Genomic DNA, 19,228 nt, shown 5'->3' on the forward strand with positions numbered 1-19,228 from the left:
GCTGAGGCCATGCATGCGACGTGTTGCCGACTCGCAGCTTTGCTACAAAGTGACTGTATACATCAGGGGTGCGTTATCGGAGTTATGAGTGCAGAGTTGGGGACAAGACCTGTCCACACGTCTCTGGGAAGGGCATCTAGCAGAGTCTTCTTGGGAAAGGAAGGGTAATGAAAGGGGGAGAGGGAGGGGAGAGGAGGAAAAGGGGGAAGGGGGAGGAGAAGGAGGAAGAGAAGAAGAAGAAGAAGGAGAAGGAGAAGGAGAAGGAGAAGGAGAAGGGAGGAGGAGGAGGAGGAGGAGAAGAAGAAGAAGAAGAAGAAGAAGAAGAAGAAGAAGAAGAAGAAGAAGAAGAAGAAGAAGAAGAAGAAGGAGTCTCAACAAGACTCCATACTGCCCAGCCAGGGTGGCCATGAAGGACCCTGGGCACATTTGGCTTTGTTTAAATGGCAGTGGGGAACCAGCGACAGGGAGGAAAGAGATACCATCTGAGTTATGGGACACGCAGATCTACCGGGATCCTTTTAGGAAGTTGCCATGGAGTGAGAGAAAATGGATGCCTGAAGCTTGAGACAAGCCTCCGGCCTCATTGCATCTGATTGGAGCTTGAGCAATGAACAAGGCAAGAGAATATCACTGCTGGGAGGGGGTGAAGACATGGAGGCAAAACAGATAGGGGTGGTGGCAGACACCTCTGACCCTAATACTTAGGAGGAAGAGGCAAGGAGTTTTTAACTTCAAGGCCACATTAACTATTCAGCAAGGTTTTTTTTGTTTGTTTGTTTGTTTTTTTTCTCAAAACACCAAGCCTGGGGATAGAGCACACTCAGAAAGTAATGGGGGTGGGCTTCATTCCGTAAGTTCCGTGGCTCTATAGAACCCTGATTAATACAACTTGATTGGTTCTAGAGTCAACTAAGAGGTGTGTTTGGGCTGGCTAGCTCGGAAGACCAATTCCCAGAAGGAATAACTCAGGAGGGAAGATTCTTCTGCACAGTCAGCAACACTCTCCAGGGGACCCCTGACAATGCCTTCCCCTGCCTGCCTTTGCTCCTTGCTGCTGAGTCTAGCTATCTTTCGCTGCCTCCGTCACCCGCTGCTGACATCCGATCCCACCTTCTTCATCCTTCCAATTGGAGAGCAGCACACTCTTCCAGGAAATCCCCAGGCCTTAGGGACCAGGCTGAGGCTGCCTCCTTCCTCACAGACTGGAGAGTTACTGGGTTCTCATTCTCTCCATCATTGGACCGCCCAGTCTGTGATATGTGGGCCAATTTAATAAATCCCCCATGGACTATGTATTCAAGCTACTGGTTTTGCTCCCCTCATAAACCCCAAAACAGGGATCTAATGTCAGAATCGAGGTGTTTGCTCCACCAGGGGAGCCCAGTGTGACATGGTGCTCAGTTCTATCCAAAGGCTTGTAAGGCTACACTCTGATTCAGGAGACTTTATCTTGTCCTACACCCTCCCGAGGCACCAGAATCAAATCTGTCTGCTTCCCTCCTTTGGCTTTCTTCTATCAACAAACATTTAAGAACATTTTCCCCCAGCCAGGCACTGCACCAGATACAAGCAATACGAAGATGGATAATCAAAGTCCCAGGCTCTAAGCACTTCTATTCCAACTGGTAAAATGCACAGCCTGTATGGCCCATGGCATAGCAAGGTTATGGACTTGATAGGTTGTGATGCAGGGGATTTCACCATGACTGTCTCCTAGGACGTCCTTGAGTGTACTGACTTCCCATTCACTGACACCTTCACCTAACGCTTCCAATTATGAAAAGCAAACAAAACCCCTCAGGGGAAATGAAGTGTCCCAGCAAATCAAAACGTGAGTCCCAGGCTGGATTCAGTTTCTGGACCGATTTCTTAGAAATATTTGGTTTGGTTTGGTTTTTCAATTGTTTGTTTTATCTTCAGTCACTAGAGGGCACCAGCCAACTCTCAATGGGTTCAAACCTGCCACATCTTCAAGTGGCCTCAGGGTGTCACTAGGCTAGGAGCTGGATGACAGTATTAATAACTTTGGTCTTACCTCGGAATGAGCCTTGAAGTTCAGGAAAACTTTAAATTGGCCACACAGATTCTGCTCTTGATCCAGTAAGAATTTAGAAAGTAAGGTGGTAATGGAGTGGGGGAGGGTCAGGCTAAAGTAAAGTAAAGATACCAAAGACAGTGTTAATAGACATTAGACTCAAATGACATAAAAGACTTAAAAAAAACCCACTTTACTCATTATCCTGTAAATTCACCACTGTGGCATAAAACACTTTACTTAGTCGCAGGTCATTGTGTGGCAAAGGTATTAACTAAGTACGCAGTGAAGACCTGAACACCAGAACTGCCAGAGAGTTTTTCTTTAAAGATGTAGACCCTAGGGTATCGAAGACTTTTGTTTTATTTTGAGACAAGGACCCACTCCGTCTCCCAGAGTGGCCTTGAACTTGACTTACGACCCGTCCAGCACCTTGATTGCTGGAATTATAGGTACGTGCCACCACACCCTGTGAAGGTCCCTTTGTGATCTTGAGTTTGGGATAGAACCAGGAATGACTATTTCCAGAAGCCTTACCATACAAAGAGTTCAGAAGCCATGACCAGATAATTGAAGCATAAGAAATGCACTTTATTTTTCCTGTGTGTGTGTGCTCTTGCACCTGTGTGCATGCACATGTGCGTGTGTGTGCGCATGCGTGTGTGACACTCATGCAGGACGCCTATGTACATGCACATGTGCATGTGTGTGTGCATGTGTGTGCGTGATCTCGCACCTGTGTACATGCACATGTGCGTGCGTGCGTGTGTGTGTGTGTGTGTGTGTGTAGATGGGGTCACACTCAGGGCCTCTCGCATACAAAGTAAGCACTGTCACTGAGCTACACGCTCAATCCTGGAGCTCAGAAATGTAGAACGCAAAAGACAGATTTGAATTCAAACGCCCGTCCACTCTCCTGTTCCGTGCAGCTTTAAGGGGGAACGGAACTTCAGGGCGGAGGGATATACTGGGAATGGCTCTTCTACTGCGCCAAGCAACAGTTGCGCCGTGGAGCTGCAAGGCGCAAATGAATCTCTCGGCCAAGAAACCCCTTGACTCCTAATCTCAAGGGTACGGTTTAGGGAACAGTGGTTTTAGATCAGTCTCTGGGTGAATCTAGAGCCTCGTGGCCTGCTAGCTATAATAGTCCCTTGAGCCAGACGACTTTGAGTTTCCCGAAGCCTGCTTCATTGTCTGTAAACACAGCTCCTATCAACTTTTGTGCAGACTGAATGAAGGAGATCAGTAGCCCACTGAGGAACCAAGGTGCGGACGGTGCTGGACCTGAGAAATAGGACACGTTGCTTTTAAATGGACCAAAGTCACAGTTTGTATTAGACTGTGAAGAGGAAGAGGATGGCCCCAGCCCTCTCCCGCCCCTGCTCTGCTTGCAGCAACAGTGGCCCAGGCTAGCTCACATCTGTATCATACCAGCCCTTTCCATCCTACAGATGCACTTCCTGTGATTTCACTAACCCACCATCAATTGCAACCCGAAAACGTTCTTTGGAAAGTCCCATAAGGAAACTAGTCATGAGTTTTAAACCATATGCCATCCCGTGTAGTGGTGGATTCTTGCTTCATTCTCTTCCACCCTGTTGCATTCCACCCAAGATGAACTGGGTCCTTCTTTTTCCCCCCGGCACATTTACAGAGCTGACACAGCCCACCTGTGGATGGCTGGAGAGCCATGTTCCGTAATCAGATTAACCGGCTCAGTCCCGCAACGGTGGTCTGTTGGGACCATTTGGAGTCCTGGCCTCCAGCTGCTCTTCCCTGCTAGAGATCTTTTATTTCCCTTCTGATTTGAGTTACTGAAAGCTGTGTCAAAGTTGTTTACCGGCTCTGCCTCACGAGCACGTGTTGCCTTGCCTTGAGGATCAGAGGATAAGGTTTTTCACCTGTTGGCCCACCTGACTGTTGGGTATATAAGTCTCCATGGTGCTATTGAATAAAGGGCTTTTTACCAGTGACTAGAGGCCATGCAGGCGGCAGTGGGCTTTCTTTGTAATAAACCCAAGGCTAGAGATGCTGATAGCTTTGCTGTAGTATTTTGTTATAACATCCTATGTTACTGGTGATTGTTACTCTCTTACTCTAATGTTTAAAAATTGTGTGTGTGTGTGTGTAAGCCACACACAGCTCATGTGGGGAGGTCAGAGGATAATGTTTAGGAATTGGTTCTCTCATTCCACCATGTGGTTATCGGGAATTGAACTCAGGTCCTCAGCCTTGAGGGGAGGTGGTTTTACTATAGGAGCCATCTATCTGGCCAATCTCTGCCATGGGTGTGAAGGGTCTGTGCTCACAGATAAACCCTAGGGGGAACCAGGAAGGTTAAACACACAGGGTTGTTCCTTTAGAGAGAGGGAGGGATGTATAACCTATTTTCTACCCAGAAGGCCGGGAGTGGACATGGTTAATACCCTGTGTATTAATAACGTGGTTAATTATCTATGTAGCAGAGGGAGACCACACAGACCTTTATCCTGCACTTGTCAATCTATAGAGCCCACCTTTATGGAAGGTGTCACAAGTCCTTCACAATGAGTCTTAAAGACATCATATCTTAAGCTCTCTTGTGCACACAGGATTGAATTAATTATCACCAGGGAAATTTTCACCAAATTTTTCTGTGCTTAAATATGCCTAAAGTATGGGGGCTGGAGAGATGGCTCAGCGGTTAAGAGCATTGCCTGTTCTTCCAAAGGTCCTGAGTTCAATTCCCAGCAACCACATGGTGGCTCACAACCATCTCATAATGGGGTCTGGTGCCCTCTTCTGGCCTGTGGGTATACACACAGACAGACTATTGTATACATAATAAATAAATATTTAAAAAAAATATGCCTACTTTTTTCTACACTGAGTAGTGTAGGAAAAAGTACACTACTCAGGGTCAGACTTCCAAAATTTGAACCAACACCAGCTACGGAGTCTTGTTGAACCAAATACCCTTTTCTCCCACAGATGGTTACTCTGTTGCCTGTGGTGGTCACAGGGACCCTCACAAATCTCCTGGTTACTTTCTTATTGCTATGTCAAATACCTGAGAGGAAACAATCGAAGGGAGGGAGGCTTGGTTGTGGCTTACAGTTTGAGGAGATCCAGCCCCTCCTGGCAGGGAAGATAGGGAATACATAATGCCAGGGGTGGAGGTGGCTGATCACAGACAGCAGTGAGAGAGAGAGAGAGAGAGAGAGAGAGAGAGAGAAATGGTGGTGCTTTGCTTGTTCATTTTATTCTTTTTATTTAGTCCTGGAGCTCAGCTAAGGAAGTGATTTAGGGTAGGTCCTCCACCCCAATTAACTCAGTCTAGAAACTCCCTCATGGACTGCCCAAATGCGTGTGGTTCTAGATCCTACCAAGGTGACACTATGAACCATTGTAATATATATGGGGGAAAATGCTGTATCAGTTTGGAATCATCCTTGGCTTCAGGCGTTCATGGGGAGACCCTTGTTGTCACTCCAGCTGGGAGATGAGTAGAGAGATGGGGAGGTGAGCAGAGATGGGGAGATGAGCAGAGAGATGGGGAGATGAATAGAGAGATGGGGAGGTGAGCAGAGAGATGGGGAGGTGAGCAGAGAGATGGGGAGGTGAGCAGGGATGGGGAGGTGAGCAGAGAGATGAACTTTTTCAGCCTGGAGTGTGCATTCAGCAACAGGAAGACATTTATACATCCAGAGTCAAGTCCAAAGGAGAGGAAAGGTGCGGAGTCTCTCAGAACCTCAAGAGGGAGAGCGGCTCTGCCGACATCTTGAATTTAGACTTGGTAACTCCCATAGTATAAGAATAAATTCCTGTTATCTCAAGTTCCCAAGTTGATGGCCATTTGTTATGGAGATCCAGAAAAGGAAAATAGTCCCTTTGAGGACGTAGGTCACACCCCGCCCCTTCTGCAAGGCTTCCTTCATCTTTCCTGTATCCACCTCCCACCTGCTTACCGCCATTCAGTCCCTGAGTCTGTGCCACTCTAAATAGAGCTGGGTTCCGTCTCCACCGTAACCCCACGAGCCAGCACCACTCTGAGAATTTAGTGAGTGCATCCCCTGTGGTCCAGACACTAGACAGCTTCACAAACATGACCACATACAGCAGTGGTTCTCAACTTGTGCATTACAACCCCTTTGGGGGGTCGAATGCTCCTTTCACGGGGATCACATATCAGAGACCCTGCGCATCACATATTAACGTTATGACTCATAACAGTGGCAAAATTACAGTTATGAAATAGCAATGAAAGTAATTTTTTTAAAGATTTATTTGTTATGTACACAACATTTCTTCCATGTATGCTTGCATGCCAGAAGAGGGCACCAGATCTCATTATAGATGGCTATGAACCACCATGTGGTTGCTGGGAATTGAACTCAGGACCTCTGGAAGAGCAGTCAGTGCTCTTAACCTCTGAGCCATCTCTCCAACCCCCAATGAAAGTAATTTTATGGTTGAGGGTCCGTACAACATGAGGAACTATGCTAAAGGGTCACAGCCTGAGGAAAGTTAAGAGGCCCTGACACTGAGCCATGGCAACAAGCCTGAGAGGTAGGCACAGTCATTGCTGCGTTATAGATGGGAAAACCAAGACCCAGCAGCCTGTCAAAGGCCATTCGGTGAGCAGAGAGAATATGAATCCAAATCCTTCGGAATCACAGGCCCAGTGAGGATAAGCATAGGCTGGTCAGAAGAAGAAGAAGGGAAACAGTGGGTCATAATTAGCTAGCATTGAGACAGAGCCTCTGTGTGTGTGTGTGTGTGTGTGTGTGTGTGTGAGAGAGAGAGAGAGAGAGAGAGAGAGCATAAGTACATATATACAAGATTAGTGAACAAGGGATCCTACTGCATCAGAGGGACAAGAAAGGACAAAGGGAGAAGGCAGGGGAAGGAAGAGGAGATGGGTTAGCTTTGTTCAGGTTTTGAAGCCGAACATGTTTTTCTATCTTCTTCACTTGTCCTTGTTTACATTTCTGTCCCCTTCTGGAAGCCTTGTTTTCAAGATTTCAGAGGCAAATTTTAGCTTAGCTTCCACTATGACCTTTTACCCAATGTGTAACAATATATAATCATCCTAAAATAAATCTGGGTCCTAAGTCTTAGAACCTATGAACGCTACCATACACTGCAGGACAGGTCTTTATGACTTATCTCAGCTCTGGATCTTGGTGGCATTAAAAGGTTACCTGGTGGGGGCACTGATACAGCGTGAGCAATGCTTTAAGGGGGCAGTAGGAAATGTGGCGCACAGAGACAAGGAAAAAGCCATGTCGCCATGGAGGCAGAAAATGGAGTGATACAACCCCTAGCCAGGGAAAGCAAGCAACCATGGCACCACAGAGAAAACCAATAAATTGTCCTCCAGATCCTCCTGGGGATCACGACCCTGTGGATGCCATAGCTCCAGCCCAGTAATGCTGATTCTAGACATCTGACCTCCAGACTGAGAGAGGAAAACCTTTATTGTTTTCATCCACCAAATCCAGAATCATTTGTTATAGCAGTCACAGGAAACTCATTCTCTAGGCCTTCCCAGATTATCAGAATTCGAATCAAAGCTTAGTGTCTCAGGAGCTTCTTTAACTTTGGTCTTGAGGAAGAACAAAATCTACCTGTATCGTATTATTCTGAAGAGATCTCTCAAAAGGTGAGCATTTAAAAATATTTATTATATATTATTTTTTATGTACGAGTGCTCTGCTTGAAGGTACGTCTGTGCACCATGTGCATGCAGTGTTCATAGGAGCCAGAAGAGGATGGCAGATTCCCTGGAACTGGAATTAGAGATGGGTGTGGGCTGCCATGTCGGTGCTGAGAACCAAACCAGGCTGTCTGGAATAGCACTCAGCATTCTCAACCACTGACCCATCTCTCCGGCTCAAAATGGCTTCTGATAGCGTGAGGGCACGTGTGTGCCTGCGTGTGTGCATTTTCAAAAGTAGAGAAGTTGGAAGCGTTCGCAGCACTCCAGAGTGGTAGTGCAGATTTACCACCTTGGCTGCACTGTTACTACCATGCTGTGCAAGGGGCACCCAGGGCTCAACCTGAGTTCCCAGCCCAGGGACTGTAGGGCAAACTGTGGGACTGCGTGGGACACAAGAACAGGGGGGGTAAAGATGGCGTTATTTTGAAAGCCTGGGTTTTCTACACTCCCCGCTTCCTCGCAGGCTTGGCATGAGATACAGACATTGTCACTGTGTGTCCTGATGGTGGCTGTGCTGGCTAGTTTATGTCAACTTGGCACAGGCTAGTGCCATCAGAGGGGAGGGAGCCTCAGTTGAGAGAATGCCTCCCTGGGGTTAGGCTGTAGGCAAGGTTGTATAGCATTTTCTTATAGTGATTGACAGGGAAGGGTCCGGTCCTTGGTAGGTGGAGTCACCCCTGCACTGATGGTCCTAGGGTCTATATTTTAAAAAGCAATCTGAGCAAGTCAGTAAGCAGCACCCTCCATGGCCTCTGCATCAGCTCCTGCCTCCAGGTTCCTGCCCTGCTTGAGGTCCTGTCCTGACTTCCATGGATGATGAATGGTGATGTGGAAGTGTAAGCTGAATAAACCCTCTCCTCCTCAAGTTACTTTTGGTCATGGTGTTTCCTCATAGCAATAGAAACCCTAACTAAAACAGAGGCAAGACTTCAATGATTGCCCCTGCTCCCTTGCCTGATTGGTGCCCAGGGAGAGCAGAGAAATATGAGTACTGAGTAAGAAAAGTCTGTGGAGTTTGCCAACACCGTGGGATAGCAGAAGCCATGATGCTGGACTTCCCTGCTGAGACCATTGTATTAATCCCAGCAACACAGTGTTTTCTTCTTTCTTAGTACGTGAACCTGCGGAAGGCAGGGGAAGCCCTGCGCTGCTGGCTACTCCCCGTCCCTGGCTCATGACCCGTGCTCAGTACAAGCTGCCATTATTACTAAACCCATAAAAAGTTCACAAGGGCTGGGAGAAGGCTCAAGGACATGACCAATGCTTCTTTCCGATGCTCACACACTGAGAGAAGGCAGGAAGACATCCCACAGAATGTGTGCCTCACCTAAATCCCAGGGGGATGACTGGACTTTGCTTTACAGTCATTGAGGTAGCTGTCCTTGGAGGTCACTTAGCAAATCAGCAGATCCTTGGTAAAACTCTTTGCGACAGCAGCTTCCTGTGGGTTGTGGAACATTCTGGGTCTCCCCACTGTTCATCAGATCCCTCAGGCATGAACTGGGGCCCCAAGTTCCAGCAATCTCAGGGACCCTTTCTGAGGGGAGTTTGGTGATCTTGCTGCAGAATAGAACCACGGCTTTCGTTCACCTGCTGCCTGGCCTTCCTGCTCCTTCAGTAGCAAAGAAGAGCTAGTGCATGATGCCCTCCCATCTCTGCTAGGGCTCTCACACTTTCTGTCTTCATCCCTGAGTCTAGAACAGTAGTTCTCAACCTGTGGGTCGGGATCCCTTTCCCAGCGGTCACCTTAGAGCCTCAGAAAGCTCAGATATTTACATTTTAACTCACAACGGTAGTAAAATTACAGTTACAAAGTAGCATGGAAAATAATTTTATGGTAGAGGTCACCATGGTCTGTACGTTCTATTTTCACAATTGTTTTTTATTTTATGTGTTTTGCCTGCATATGTGTCTGAAGGAGAACACGCAAGATGAAGGGGGACATGCAAGATGAAGTAATCCAACACTAGCTCCCAATAGGGTATAATAAGGGGTTCTTTATTTAAAGGGGTACTCACAGATCACAACGGGAAACAGGAATGGAATCCAGCATCCAGGTGTGAGAGCAGGAAGCAAGAGACAGGTCATGCAGGAGACCAGCATCTTTTTGGTACCCAAGGTCACACCCAACCTGGTCCAGCCTCTCAAAGGCCATTGGCTGAAGGAGTTTCCCCATCACATGGTGTCTGTGTGCCTGTGTGAGGTGTCAAATCCCCTGGAATGAGGAGTTACAGACAGTTGTGAGTTGCCATGTGGGTGCTGGGAAGTGAACCCAGGTCCTCTGGAAGAACAGTCAATGCTCTTAACAGCTCAGCCACCTCTCCAGCCCCCACCTGCTATTTTTTTTCTATTCATTTCCACTTTCTCCCTTCCCAAACCCACAAACCCTGTTTCTAAATTTGACAGAAAGAAGAAAGAATCCATCACCAGCATTTGGAAACGATGGAACTGGAGCAATACACAATAAAATAACAATAATGAATATTGTTTGTATTTGCTGTATATTTTCCAACAGAGGTCTTTCGATGTTAGGAAGCTAAGCACAGAACAATATTTAATTAGCATTGCCTAATTTCTAAACAGCTTGTTTCAAATCTTACTTCTTTCCAAAACTATTTATTTTTAAAATGACCTTAAATTGTGTATTTATTATTAATTTAATATACATTAAATTAATCAGCATTTCATTGCTGTAATGAAAGGAGTTAACGTAAGAAAGAAAAGACCTTTAATTTACTGACTGTTTCAGAGATTCAAGGCCATGGTGCTTTCATCTCCCCAGTCTTAGTGGGGGACTCCCAGAAATGTGACATCATGGCAGATGACAAAGTAGGGACATGGACAGGAGCAATAGATTGCAACTGGATGCAGGAAACAGAGCTAAGTGAAGCTAGGCTCAGTTTTCATAGCAACTGAATCACCAAGGGCACCATGAGAGTTACTGGGCACGCCTCCAACAACCAAGGACCTCCCACTGAGCTCCACTTCTTCCTTTCTATAAAAACACTAACGTTTATTTATCTAATTTTTAAAGCAATCTTTTCTCATTTTGCGTACAAATCCCATTTCTACTCCTTCCCCTCCTCCTGCTTCCCCCCCCACGACCTTCCCTCATCCACTCATCAGAGAGGGTAAGGCTTCCCATGGGGAATCAACAAACTCTGGCATATCACTTTAAAGCAGGATCAAGGCCCTCCCGCCTATATCTAGGCTGAGCAAGATATTCCTCCAAAGAAAATGGGCTTCAGAAAGACAGCTCAAGCACTAGGGATAAGTCCCTGCCTCACTGCCCGTGGTCCCACAGACTGCCCCAGTCACATAGTCACACAACTGTCACCCACATTCAGAGGGCCTAGTTTGGTCCTATGCAGGTTCCCTGCTGTCAGTCTGGAGTCAGGAAGCTCTGACTAACTCAGGTCAGGTGTTTGAGCCCCGTTTTTTAAAGGTCCCACCCCCTCCCTATACCATTGCCTTGAGGAGCAACACTAGTAACCAATCCTAGTGACTCTTGGAAACAAACCACAAACAAATCATGGCAAGCAAGATATTTTCTCTCTCAGTATCCATGGGGCATTGCTTCCACAACACCAATTGCTTCCACAACACCCTAGGAAACAAAATTCACAAATGCTTAGGTTCTTTTACATAAGGATTGCATAGTATTTGTATATCTGGTATATATTTTATTATTTCAGGGGATGGGGTCTTAAGTATCCTAGGTTGGCCCCTAACTCCCTATGTAGCTGAGAAGGACCTTGAACTCCCAGTTCGGCTTTCCTCTCTGAGTGCTGGGATGACAAGCACGTGTAGCATGCACCATTTGTGGGGTGCTGGGGACCACACTCAGGGCTCCCTGCATACTATGCAAGCCCTCTACCAGCTGAGCTTACATTCCCCGCCCTGGTTTTGTTGTTTCCGTCTGTTTACATCTCAAAGGTAGCACACGAGTACTGGCTTTCATTATGACATTTTCATGCAGAAGTGTCATGGTTTATTCTTATCCCTCTCCCTCCACTCCCTCTTGTCTCCTTCTTGCTGCTCTCTCCTGGCCTCCTTGCGAGGTTTGAAAGAAGGGGGTGTGGCCTTATCAGAGGAAGTGTGTCACTCTGGAGGCGGGCTTCTGGGGTCTTTGAGGTCAAGCCACGCCCAGTGTCTGAGACCACTTCCTGTTGCCTTCAAGTCAAGCTGTAAGACTCTCAACTACTTCTCTAGCCCCCTGTCTGCCTGCATGCCACCATGTCTCACCACGATGATAAAGGCTAAACCTCTGAGAACGTAAGCCACCCCAGTTAAATGGTTTTCCTTTATAAGAGTTGCGGTGGTCAGGTGCCTCTTTGCAGTGACAGAACCCCAAACTAAGACTCCTCTTGTTTACTATATATACATCATCTCTACACTGCCAATGCTATATAAGGCCATGTGAATGGATATTACCTTAGATTGTTTATCGAGTACCCCCCCAACTGAGTAAGTCTCAGACACGCTCAGTATGGACAAGCCCCACCCCTAACATCTTTATCCCATCCAGTGGTTGAATGTAGACTCCTGAGATACAGCGGGCTGACTGGATACACTGGGGAATCAGCCCATGTGGTTAGTAAGGCATCACCTCATGCGGCTATAATCTTGTGATGTGAACATTTTCTATGCATTGCCCTAGCGAGCGGTTCTCAACCTTCCTAATGTCATGATCCTGTAATACACCTCATGTTGGGGTGACCCCCAACCATAAGATATATTTCTTGCTACTTCTTAACTGTAGTTTTGCTGTTATAAGTTGTAATGTAAACATCTGTGTTTTCTGGTGGTCTCAGGTGACCCCTATGAAAGGGCCCTTCTACCATAATGGGATCTCAACCCACAGATTGAGAACCAATGTCTTAGTGTTTTCAAATATGTGACCCATCACCATGAACCACAGTCACTTCTTGATCCTTTATTCCCTCTCTCTAACTGTAAACATGGACCCTTTGACGGCACCTCTGCCATCTTGCTTTCTGCAGATGTCCACCCCTCTTGGCTGGACACCACCCTCATTTCTGAATAACTATGCTGACAGGTTTTGAGTCTTGGAACTCCTCCCTTCCACGAGTCTCACACTGGAGAGCTGACCAGAGAGCACTGGGTGACATCATCTGTGAGAGGGGAGCCCAAAGCCCCTTCCCCCCCCCCGCCCCGCCCCATTCATTTACCTGCCAGGTTAAATCGAACAGATTTCCGAAGTCTGACTTTTCCAGGGAGAACAATGTTTTCGAGGAGGAGGGTGGGGGAGGGAGAAAAGGAGGAGGAAGAAGAGAAGTCCACCATGAAGTGGGTAAAAGTTGTCAACAGTGGACACCCCACAATTTTGCTGAAACAGAAAAGCAGAAGAATCAACTGGCAAAAATAAAAAAATAAACAGACGAGTTAGGCCTCCTTGAGTGCCTTGTCTCTGTTCCCGTATTTCACCCGGGTGAAGACCTTGCAGCATAATGGACACACGCTATCTCCATTTTACAAAAGGGGGAAACTGAGGCACAGCTGAGACTCAACCTCACCTGGTGTCCGGCTCTGTGGGCAGCTGTGCCGCTGGCGTTTGAACAGGGGGTGTGGCCACAGAAGACGCTGCTGTCACCACTTGGCTCTCGTGTTGAGTGGAAACCATCTCAAGACCTTGATCAGCACCCCAAAGACAGAGAGTAAAAGCAATACTTAGTAATGTACCCCCTTTGGAGGTTTGGGGGAAATGTGATTCAGTCAAGTGGCAGGGATGAGCAAAACTGGAAGCTTCTTTTCCCCCAATCAGACCGCGTAGGTACTGTTGCCACCGCGAAGGACAGACCGGGCAGACAGAACAAGTGTGACTGTGCTCTGTTTCTGCGCCCATCCTTCCCACGTCACCCCCAGCTCAACCACCCCAAGAAGGAACTTTTAGTTTTGGGCAAGCAGTCCCTGGCTGACATCAAGCCAGGAAAATTAAAATTAAACAGTTTGCATGAAATGAAATTTGGCTTGAGGAACGTGCCAGCAGCTGGAGTTAACACTGGCAGTAAGAGGATCAACTCCGAGGCTGCTGGGGGGAAAAAAAGGACGGGGTGGGGGGAGCGAGAAACGCGAGCTCCCTTTTACCCATTCAAGTTAGCTGATTTGGACGATAAGGGTTCCTGTTTAATCCCTTTGTGTGCCAGTGAATATACTAAGACCAACAACCCTAAAGAGAGTACGCGGCTGGCAAAGAAACTTGCAAGAAGGTGCGGGGTCCCGTCCAATCTGGCAGAAAGTAAGTCGAAAAGGAAAAGAAAAGAAGCAAACAGAATATGGCAAGCAAAACTGGGGTACCCCAGTGTCTCGGTGCAGACGATTGCCACACCCTCCGGACATCAGAGGGTTGGAGGCTGTTTCCCAGAGGCCCCAGGCTGCAAGTCTGCCTCTGCGCCCTGGAGCTTCCCAGGTGCTTCCAGCAAGCAAGGATCCAATGGACCCACCTCTGGTAAGGACTGACACCACCCAAAGGAATAAAACTCGGACCTGCCGTTGTCTAGCAAGGTAGAGAGAATTTAGTGCGTGGTGTGAGGCAAAAAGACCAGAGAGAGACTTGAAGGAAGGTTTTTCTTGTTCCCAGATGAGAAAGATTAGGAACAGGCGAGAACTCGGATTCCAGAATAAGTCCTAAAACAATTGTTTTCAAGATTATCTTATTGTTTTCATGTGCAGGCGAGTTCACTCCCCCCAGACCCCCACCACACATTCGGGGAAACAGCAACAAGAGTTGGTGGGTGGAAGCCTGGGGCTGCGGATCAGGCTCCAGGCAGACGCGCAGCGGGCAGAGAGTTCCCAGGAGCTACCACCCCCTCCTTCCCTTTGGGTCAGCCCAGCAAATTTCCTTCTGGGTTTCTGTCCCTGTCTTCCCTCCCTCCTCCTCCCCCCGATATTTTCGCTTTCTAAAACCATAAAAAAGAGATCAACTTCCCTAACTTCACGGGGCCCTTTTCAGTGACAAATATTGATGCCCAAAGTGTCTGCGCTCTCCCGCCCCCAAACGTTAAGAAAGGCGCCAGCGAGAGGGGGACATAAAAAGTTAACAATGCTGTGAAAATATGTTTGCAAAAAATAGACAATCGTTGGATTAAACGTATTCAAGTATGAAATAATGCCTTTTTGTGTCAAAACTTGGGCGATGGGCGGGTACAAAAGTTCCCTGTGGCAGCTACTTGCTCCCTTTGTGAGCCGTGCGCTTTGGCGTCTCCACTTGGGCGCATTACCCAGAGCCCTGTAAGCGCGATTGTTTCTCCCTTTCTAATGACATTTACCGGATCAAAACATGCTGTTAATTCGATCAGAAGGCTTCACCCTCCCTGACAAAGCCACAATAATTTCTCCTGAAGTTTGTTAAATTGACCAAAATTAGGCAAATGAATAGGGGTCTGTAGGCGCCCCCTCACGCAGGTGACGTCGCATAATGCTCGCCTGGGCCAGCTGCATTCCCCCTTTTCTTCTCGACTCACTCTCCTCCGTGTTGCCCCCCCAATACTCCCACCCCCTCACACACACACACGCACACACACATACACTCATACATGCCCTTCTCTCCTCCACCCCATCCCTGGCATTATTAAAATATAGCCCAATGAAACTATTCATACTTTTCAATGGACATTTTCCTATAGGATAATAGGCTACAAATTGAGCCTCTCCCCCCTCCCGGAGAAAAGAGCCGGAGTGGGGGAGGAGAAAGAAGCGGACAACTTGGTCAGGGACTAGGGGGGTGGAGAGTCGCGTGCCAAAGGCCCGCGGGAGGGGCGAAGCGAGGCGGGAGCCTCGTGTGCCAGCCGCAGCCCCACACCTGCCGGGACGTCCGGACAAATAAAGCGGTGTAAACAAAAAGGGGGGAGATGGACATGTCACCAAGTCGTGTGAGAAAAGCCTGGGAACAAACGGGGAGCCTCCGTCTCCAGGAGCTCTCCCTTGAACCCGGCGGAACAGCCTATTAAAGGCTTACTTAATTACTTTAATGACTCTGGACAGGCTTTAAAACGCACTCGGCTCTGGGACCGCAGGCTTGCTGGGATTTGTAAACAGGCGATCGTGTGAGACTCAGCGGTGGGACTAAAGGAAGCGACACAGTTTTGTGAGAGTCCTCGCCCCCCGGTGCCTGCAGCCACTGCGCCCCTGCGCTCCGCGCCTGCGAAGGCTGCAGGCGCTCGCTGGTCCGCCGGCCCCAGTTTCTCGCCTCCTATTCCGGAGGTGGCTGTTACCATGCAAATGCTATTCCCCGACGGATCACGTGTCCTTTGAAGAGCCACGTGGATTAACAAAGCTGATCTGCCCCCAGCTCGCCCCCCTCGGTTGCTAAATTTTTTTCCCTTAACTTCTTTAAAACTGACCTTGAATGCATACATGCTCCAAACGCAGAATCCCTAATCCTATGGAATAATTCAACTCGTGAGAATGCACTTGCAGTCCTAGATGACTGCTTTATAAAAGCAGCCTCCTCGGACCTGGGAGGCTGCAGTCTACCTGAGACACTCAAAGAGGCACACGAGGTGGAACGTGGACGAGTGCCTCGCGCCACCGCCTCTGCCGAGGGCGCACGGAGACCAAGATGTCAGACAGGCTCAAGGAACGCAAAGTGAGTCCTTGCGCACTGGTGGAGGAAGAGAGTGTCTCACCCACCGGCCACCTGGCTGGATCGACGACAAAGATGTGCCACACAGGACTTTAAGTGTGGAGAAATTCAAGTGGTTTGAAAAGGGGACAGAGAGAAAGGACAATTGAGGAGATGCTTGCCCTAGACGGCTGGTGGCCACCTCCTCAAAGCCCTGGCACTTGGCTCGGAGGAGTGGCAGGGATGTGTACATAGGGAGGCTGAAAGGCCAGCGCGCCAGCACCGGCTCTAAAGAGTAGAGCTCTCTTGGTCTAGTGTGGTGGGGCAGGTTTGGGGCGTCTCTTAGGGTTGGCGAATTGGCCAACCTCTCTAGCACACAGCCTTGGATGACCCCTTGGGCAAAGTCATTCTAAAAGTAAAAACTTCTGTTTACAGAGAACCCCGGTTTCTCATAAAGTGATAGAAAAGCGGCGGAGGGACCGAATCAACCGCTGCTTGAACGAGCTGGGCAAGACAGTCCCCATGGCCCTCGCGAAACAGGTAAGGTTTTCGGTGTTGGGAATTCTCCACTGCCACTCTCCTTGGGGGCCCCAGGACTCTGCGGGCGCAGCTGGCCTTGGGAAACCCGCCACTCTCCGGAGAACTTTTCGCCAGCATCCTTCTGGCTGGCCCTCAGCAGAAAACAGAGTGTGGCCCAACAGCTACGTGGGTCAGTAGTGGGTGGGACACAGCGAGCTTCCTTCCTCCTTTTGCAGAGTTCCGGGAAACTGGAGAAGGCGGAGATCTTGGAGATGACAGTCCAGTACCTCAGAGCTCTGCACTCTGCGGATTTTCCCCGGGGAAGGGAAAAAGGTAGGCAAAGGAAACCTGGGCAGGGAGCTTGCGCCACGCGGGACCTGGGGCCTGGAAGTGAAGCAGGGTCCGGGAGCAATTGGCTAGAGCGAAGCAGTCAGAACCTGTTCTGAGAATGCACCTGCTAGGTACCAAGGAGGAACATCTAAAGATGCAGGTCTATTGTTCCTCCCAGATGGGGTTTGTTGGGGGCAGGGATGTATTCAGGTTCCTAGGGAGACCGAGGAGAGGAGAGTGAGAACCTCAAATGGGAATCTAGCCCAAACTGTATACGTCTGCCCCTTCTCTTTTTCTTTCCTTCCAACCGTCTTTCTTGCCAACTCGGCAGAGCTTTTAGCAGAGTTTGCCAACTACTTCCACTATGGTTACCACGAGTGCATGAAGAACCTGGTGCATTATCTCACCACCGTGGAGCGGATGGAGACCAAAGACACCAAGTATGCGCGCATCCTCGCTTTCTTGCAATCTAAGGCCCGTCTGGGCGCAGAGCCCGCCTTCCCAACTCTCTCGCTCCCGGAGCAGGATTTTTCCTATCAGCTGCATCCCGCGGGTCCGGAGTTTGCCGGCCACAATCCTGGCGAGGCCACCGTGTTCCCGCAGGGGGCTACGACGGGGTCACTGCCCTGGCCTCACGGTGCGGCCCGCAGCCCAGCACTGTCTTACTTGTCCAGCGCACCGGTCCCTCTCCCCAGTGCAGCGCAGCAGCACAGCCCCTTCTTGGCTCAGGTGCAGGGCTTGGACAGGCATTACCTCAATCTGATCGGTCATGCCCATCCCAACGCCCTCAACCTGCACACGCCCCAGCACCCCCCGGTGCTCTGACACACACCCACTGCCTAGATTACTTTGCGGTGTGGTGGCGGGTTGAGACAAGCACTGTATATGTTGTACATGTGTAAATAGTGTGTCAACAAAAACTGGCTGGGAGAACGCCAAGAGCCAATGAGCCTTCTGAAGGACCTCCCCTACCAATAAACACGTTGTGTGAAAGACCCCAAAATGGAGTTCTGTGTTACCTTCTGCTCATCCACAAACCATTCACCCCAAGTGTCTTATAAGGAAACACGCGGCTGCTCGGAGCTCGGGTGGTGACATTCAGTAGTTTACAGAGTCGGAGACAGGGAGGCTAAACGGAAGCTTAAGCAGACATTAGAGTTGTCCTTTAGGGGTAGGAGACTTGACTCTGGGATGCTCAAGCCCACACCCTCCTCTCTTGTACCTGACAAGTGCAGAAGCCTGAAACTTGGCACTAGGTTCTCAGAATATGCAAATCAAAAGCCAACCCATAAACTGGTTTGGGCCAACTTTTGCTAGCAGGGACCTGGAGGCCCTTCTTACCTCTAGGCGACCTCACACAAGCCCCAGGTCTAGGAAATCACACATCCCAAGCCGGCCTAAAGAGGAGTTGAGTTCACTGCCTCCATAAAGTCCCTGTGTTAAAAAAAAATGAGCGGATGGAGCAAAGGGCATTCTCGGTTATGTCTTAGAAACAACGTTCATAGTTTGTTTCCTTTCTTCGCATGACAATCACCGTTCAGCCTAGGGTTTGGGAAAGTGGGCATTGCCTTTTAGCACAAGTCAACCTCGCTTCCGGCGGGGGGCGGGGGGGGTGGGAGCAGGGACTCCCCGCGGACTCTGGCACTGGAGCCAAAAGCTGGGTCCTTTGCTGGAGCGCTCTCTCTGGTCTGGGGAGAAGGGTGCAGCCCTTCTTCTCCAGGCTGAAATTTTGTTTTTAGCCTCCCTCCGCACAGAGGGTGGTGAGCTGTAATTTTTCAGGCATTGTGGTTTTTGCAAAAGACTTTGATTCTTCAAGGAATCGTGCGGTTTTCACTTCCAAAGGCTATGGACTTTGTCCACAAAACAGTGATACATTTAAAAGAGCAGATCACACTGCCATTTTCCCCAGATCCAAACAGCAAAACTGACTTCCATGTTGTTTTGTAGCAACAGGCCAAATAAAGCTTCTGCTAGGTAAAATAGTGGAGATTATTTTTTTCCATCGTTGATTTTTTCCCCCTTTGAATATTGGTCCTGTGAACATTGGTACCCTTTGAAT

General features: G+C 48.7%; 1 protein-coding gene across 1 annotated transcript; it reads left to right on the forward strand.

Moving 5' to 3' along the window:
• Window positions 1-16,738: 16,738 nt before the first annotated feature.
• On the forward strand, window positions 16,739-18,161 carry Helt (helt bHLH transcription factor). Its single transcript, XM_048455701.3, has 3 exons — window positions 16,739-16,860; window positions 17,076-17,172; window positions 17,501-18,161. Exons 1-3 carry the CDS (start codon window positions 16,843-16,845, stop codon window positions 17,992-17,994), a joined length of 609 nt encoding a protein of 202 aa, XP_048311658.3. The 5' UTR covers window positions 16,739-16,842; the 3' UTR covers window positions 17,995-18,161.
• The last annotated feature ends 1,067 nt before the right edge of the window (window positions 18,162-19,228 follow it).

The sequence above is a fragment of the Myodes glareolus genome, chromosome 23, assembly GCF_982192425.1.
Source record: "Myodes glareolus chromosome 23, mMyoGla1.1, whole genome shotgun sequence".
Taxonomy (NCBI): domain Eukaryota; kingdom Metazoa; phylum Chordata; class Mammalia; order Rodentia; family Cricetidae; genus Myodes; species Myodes glareolus.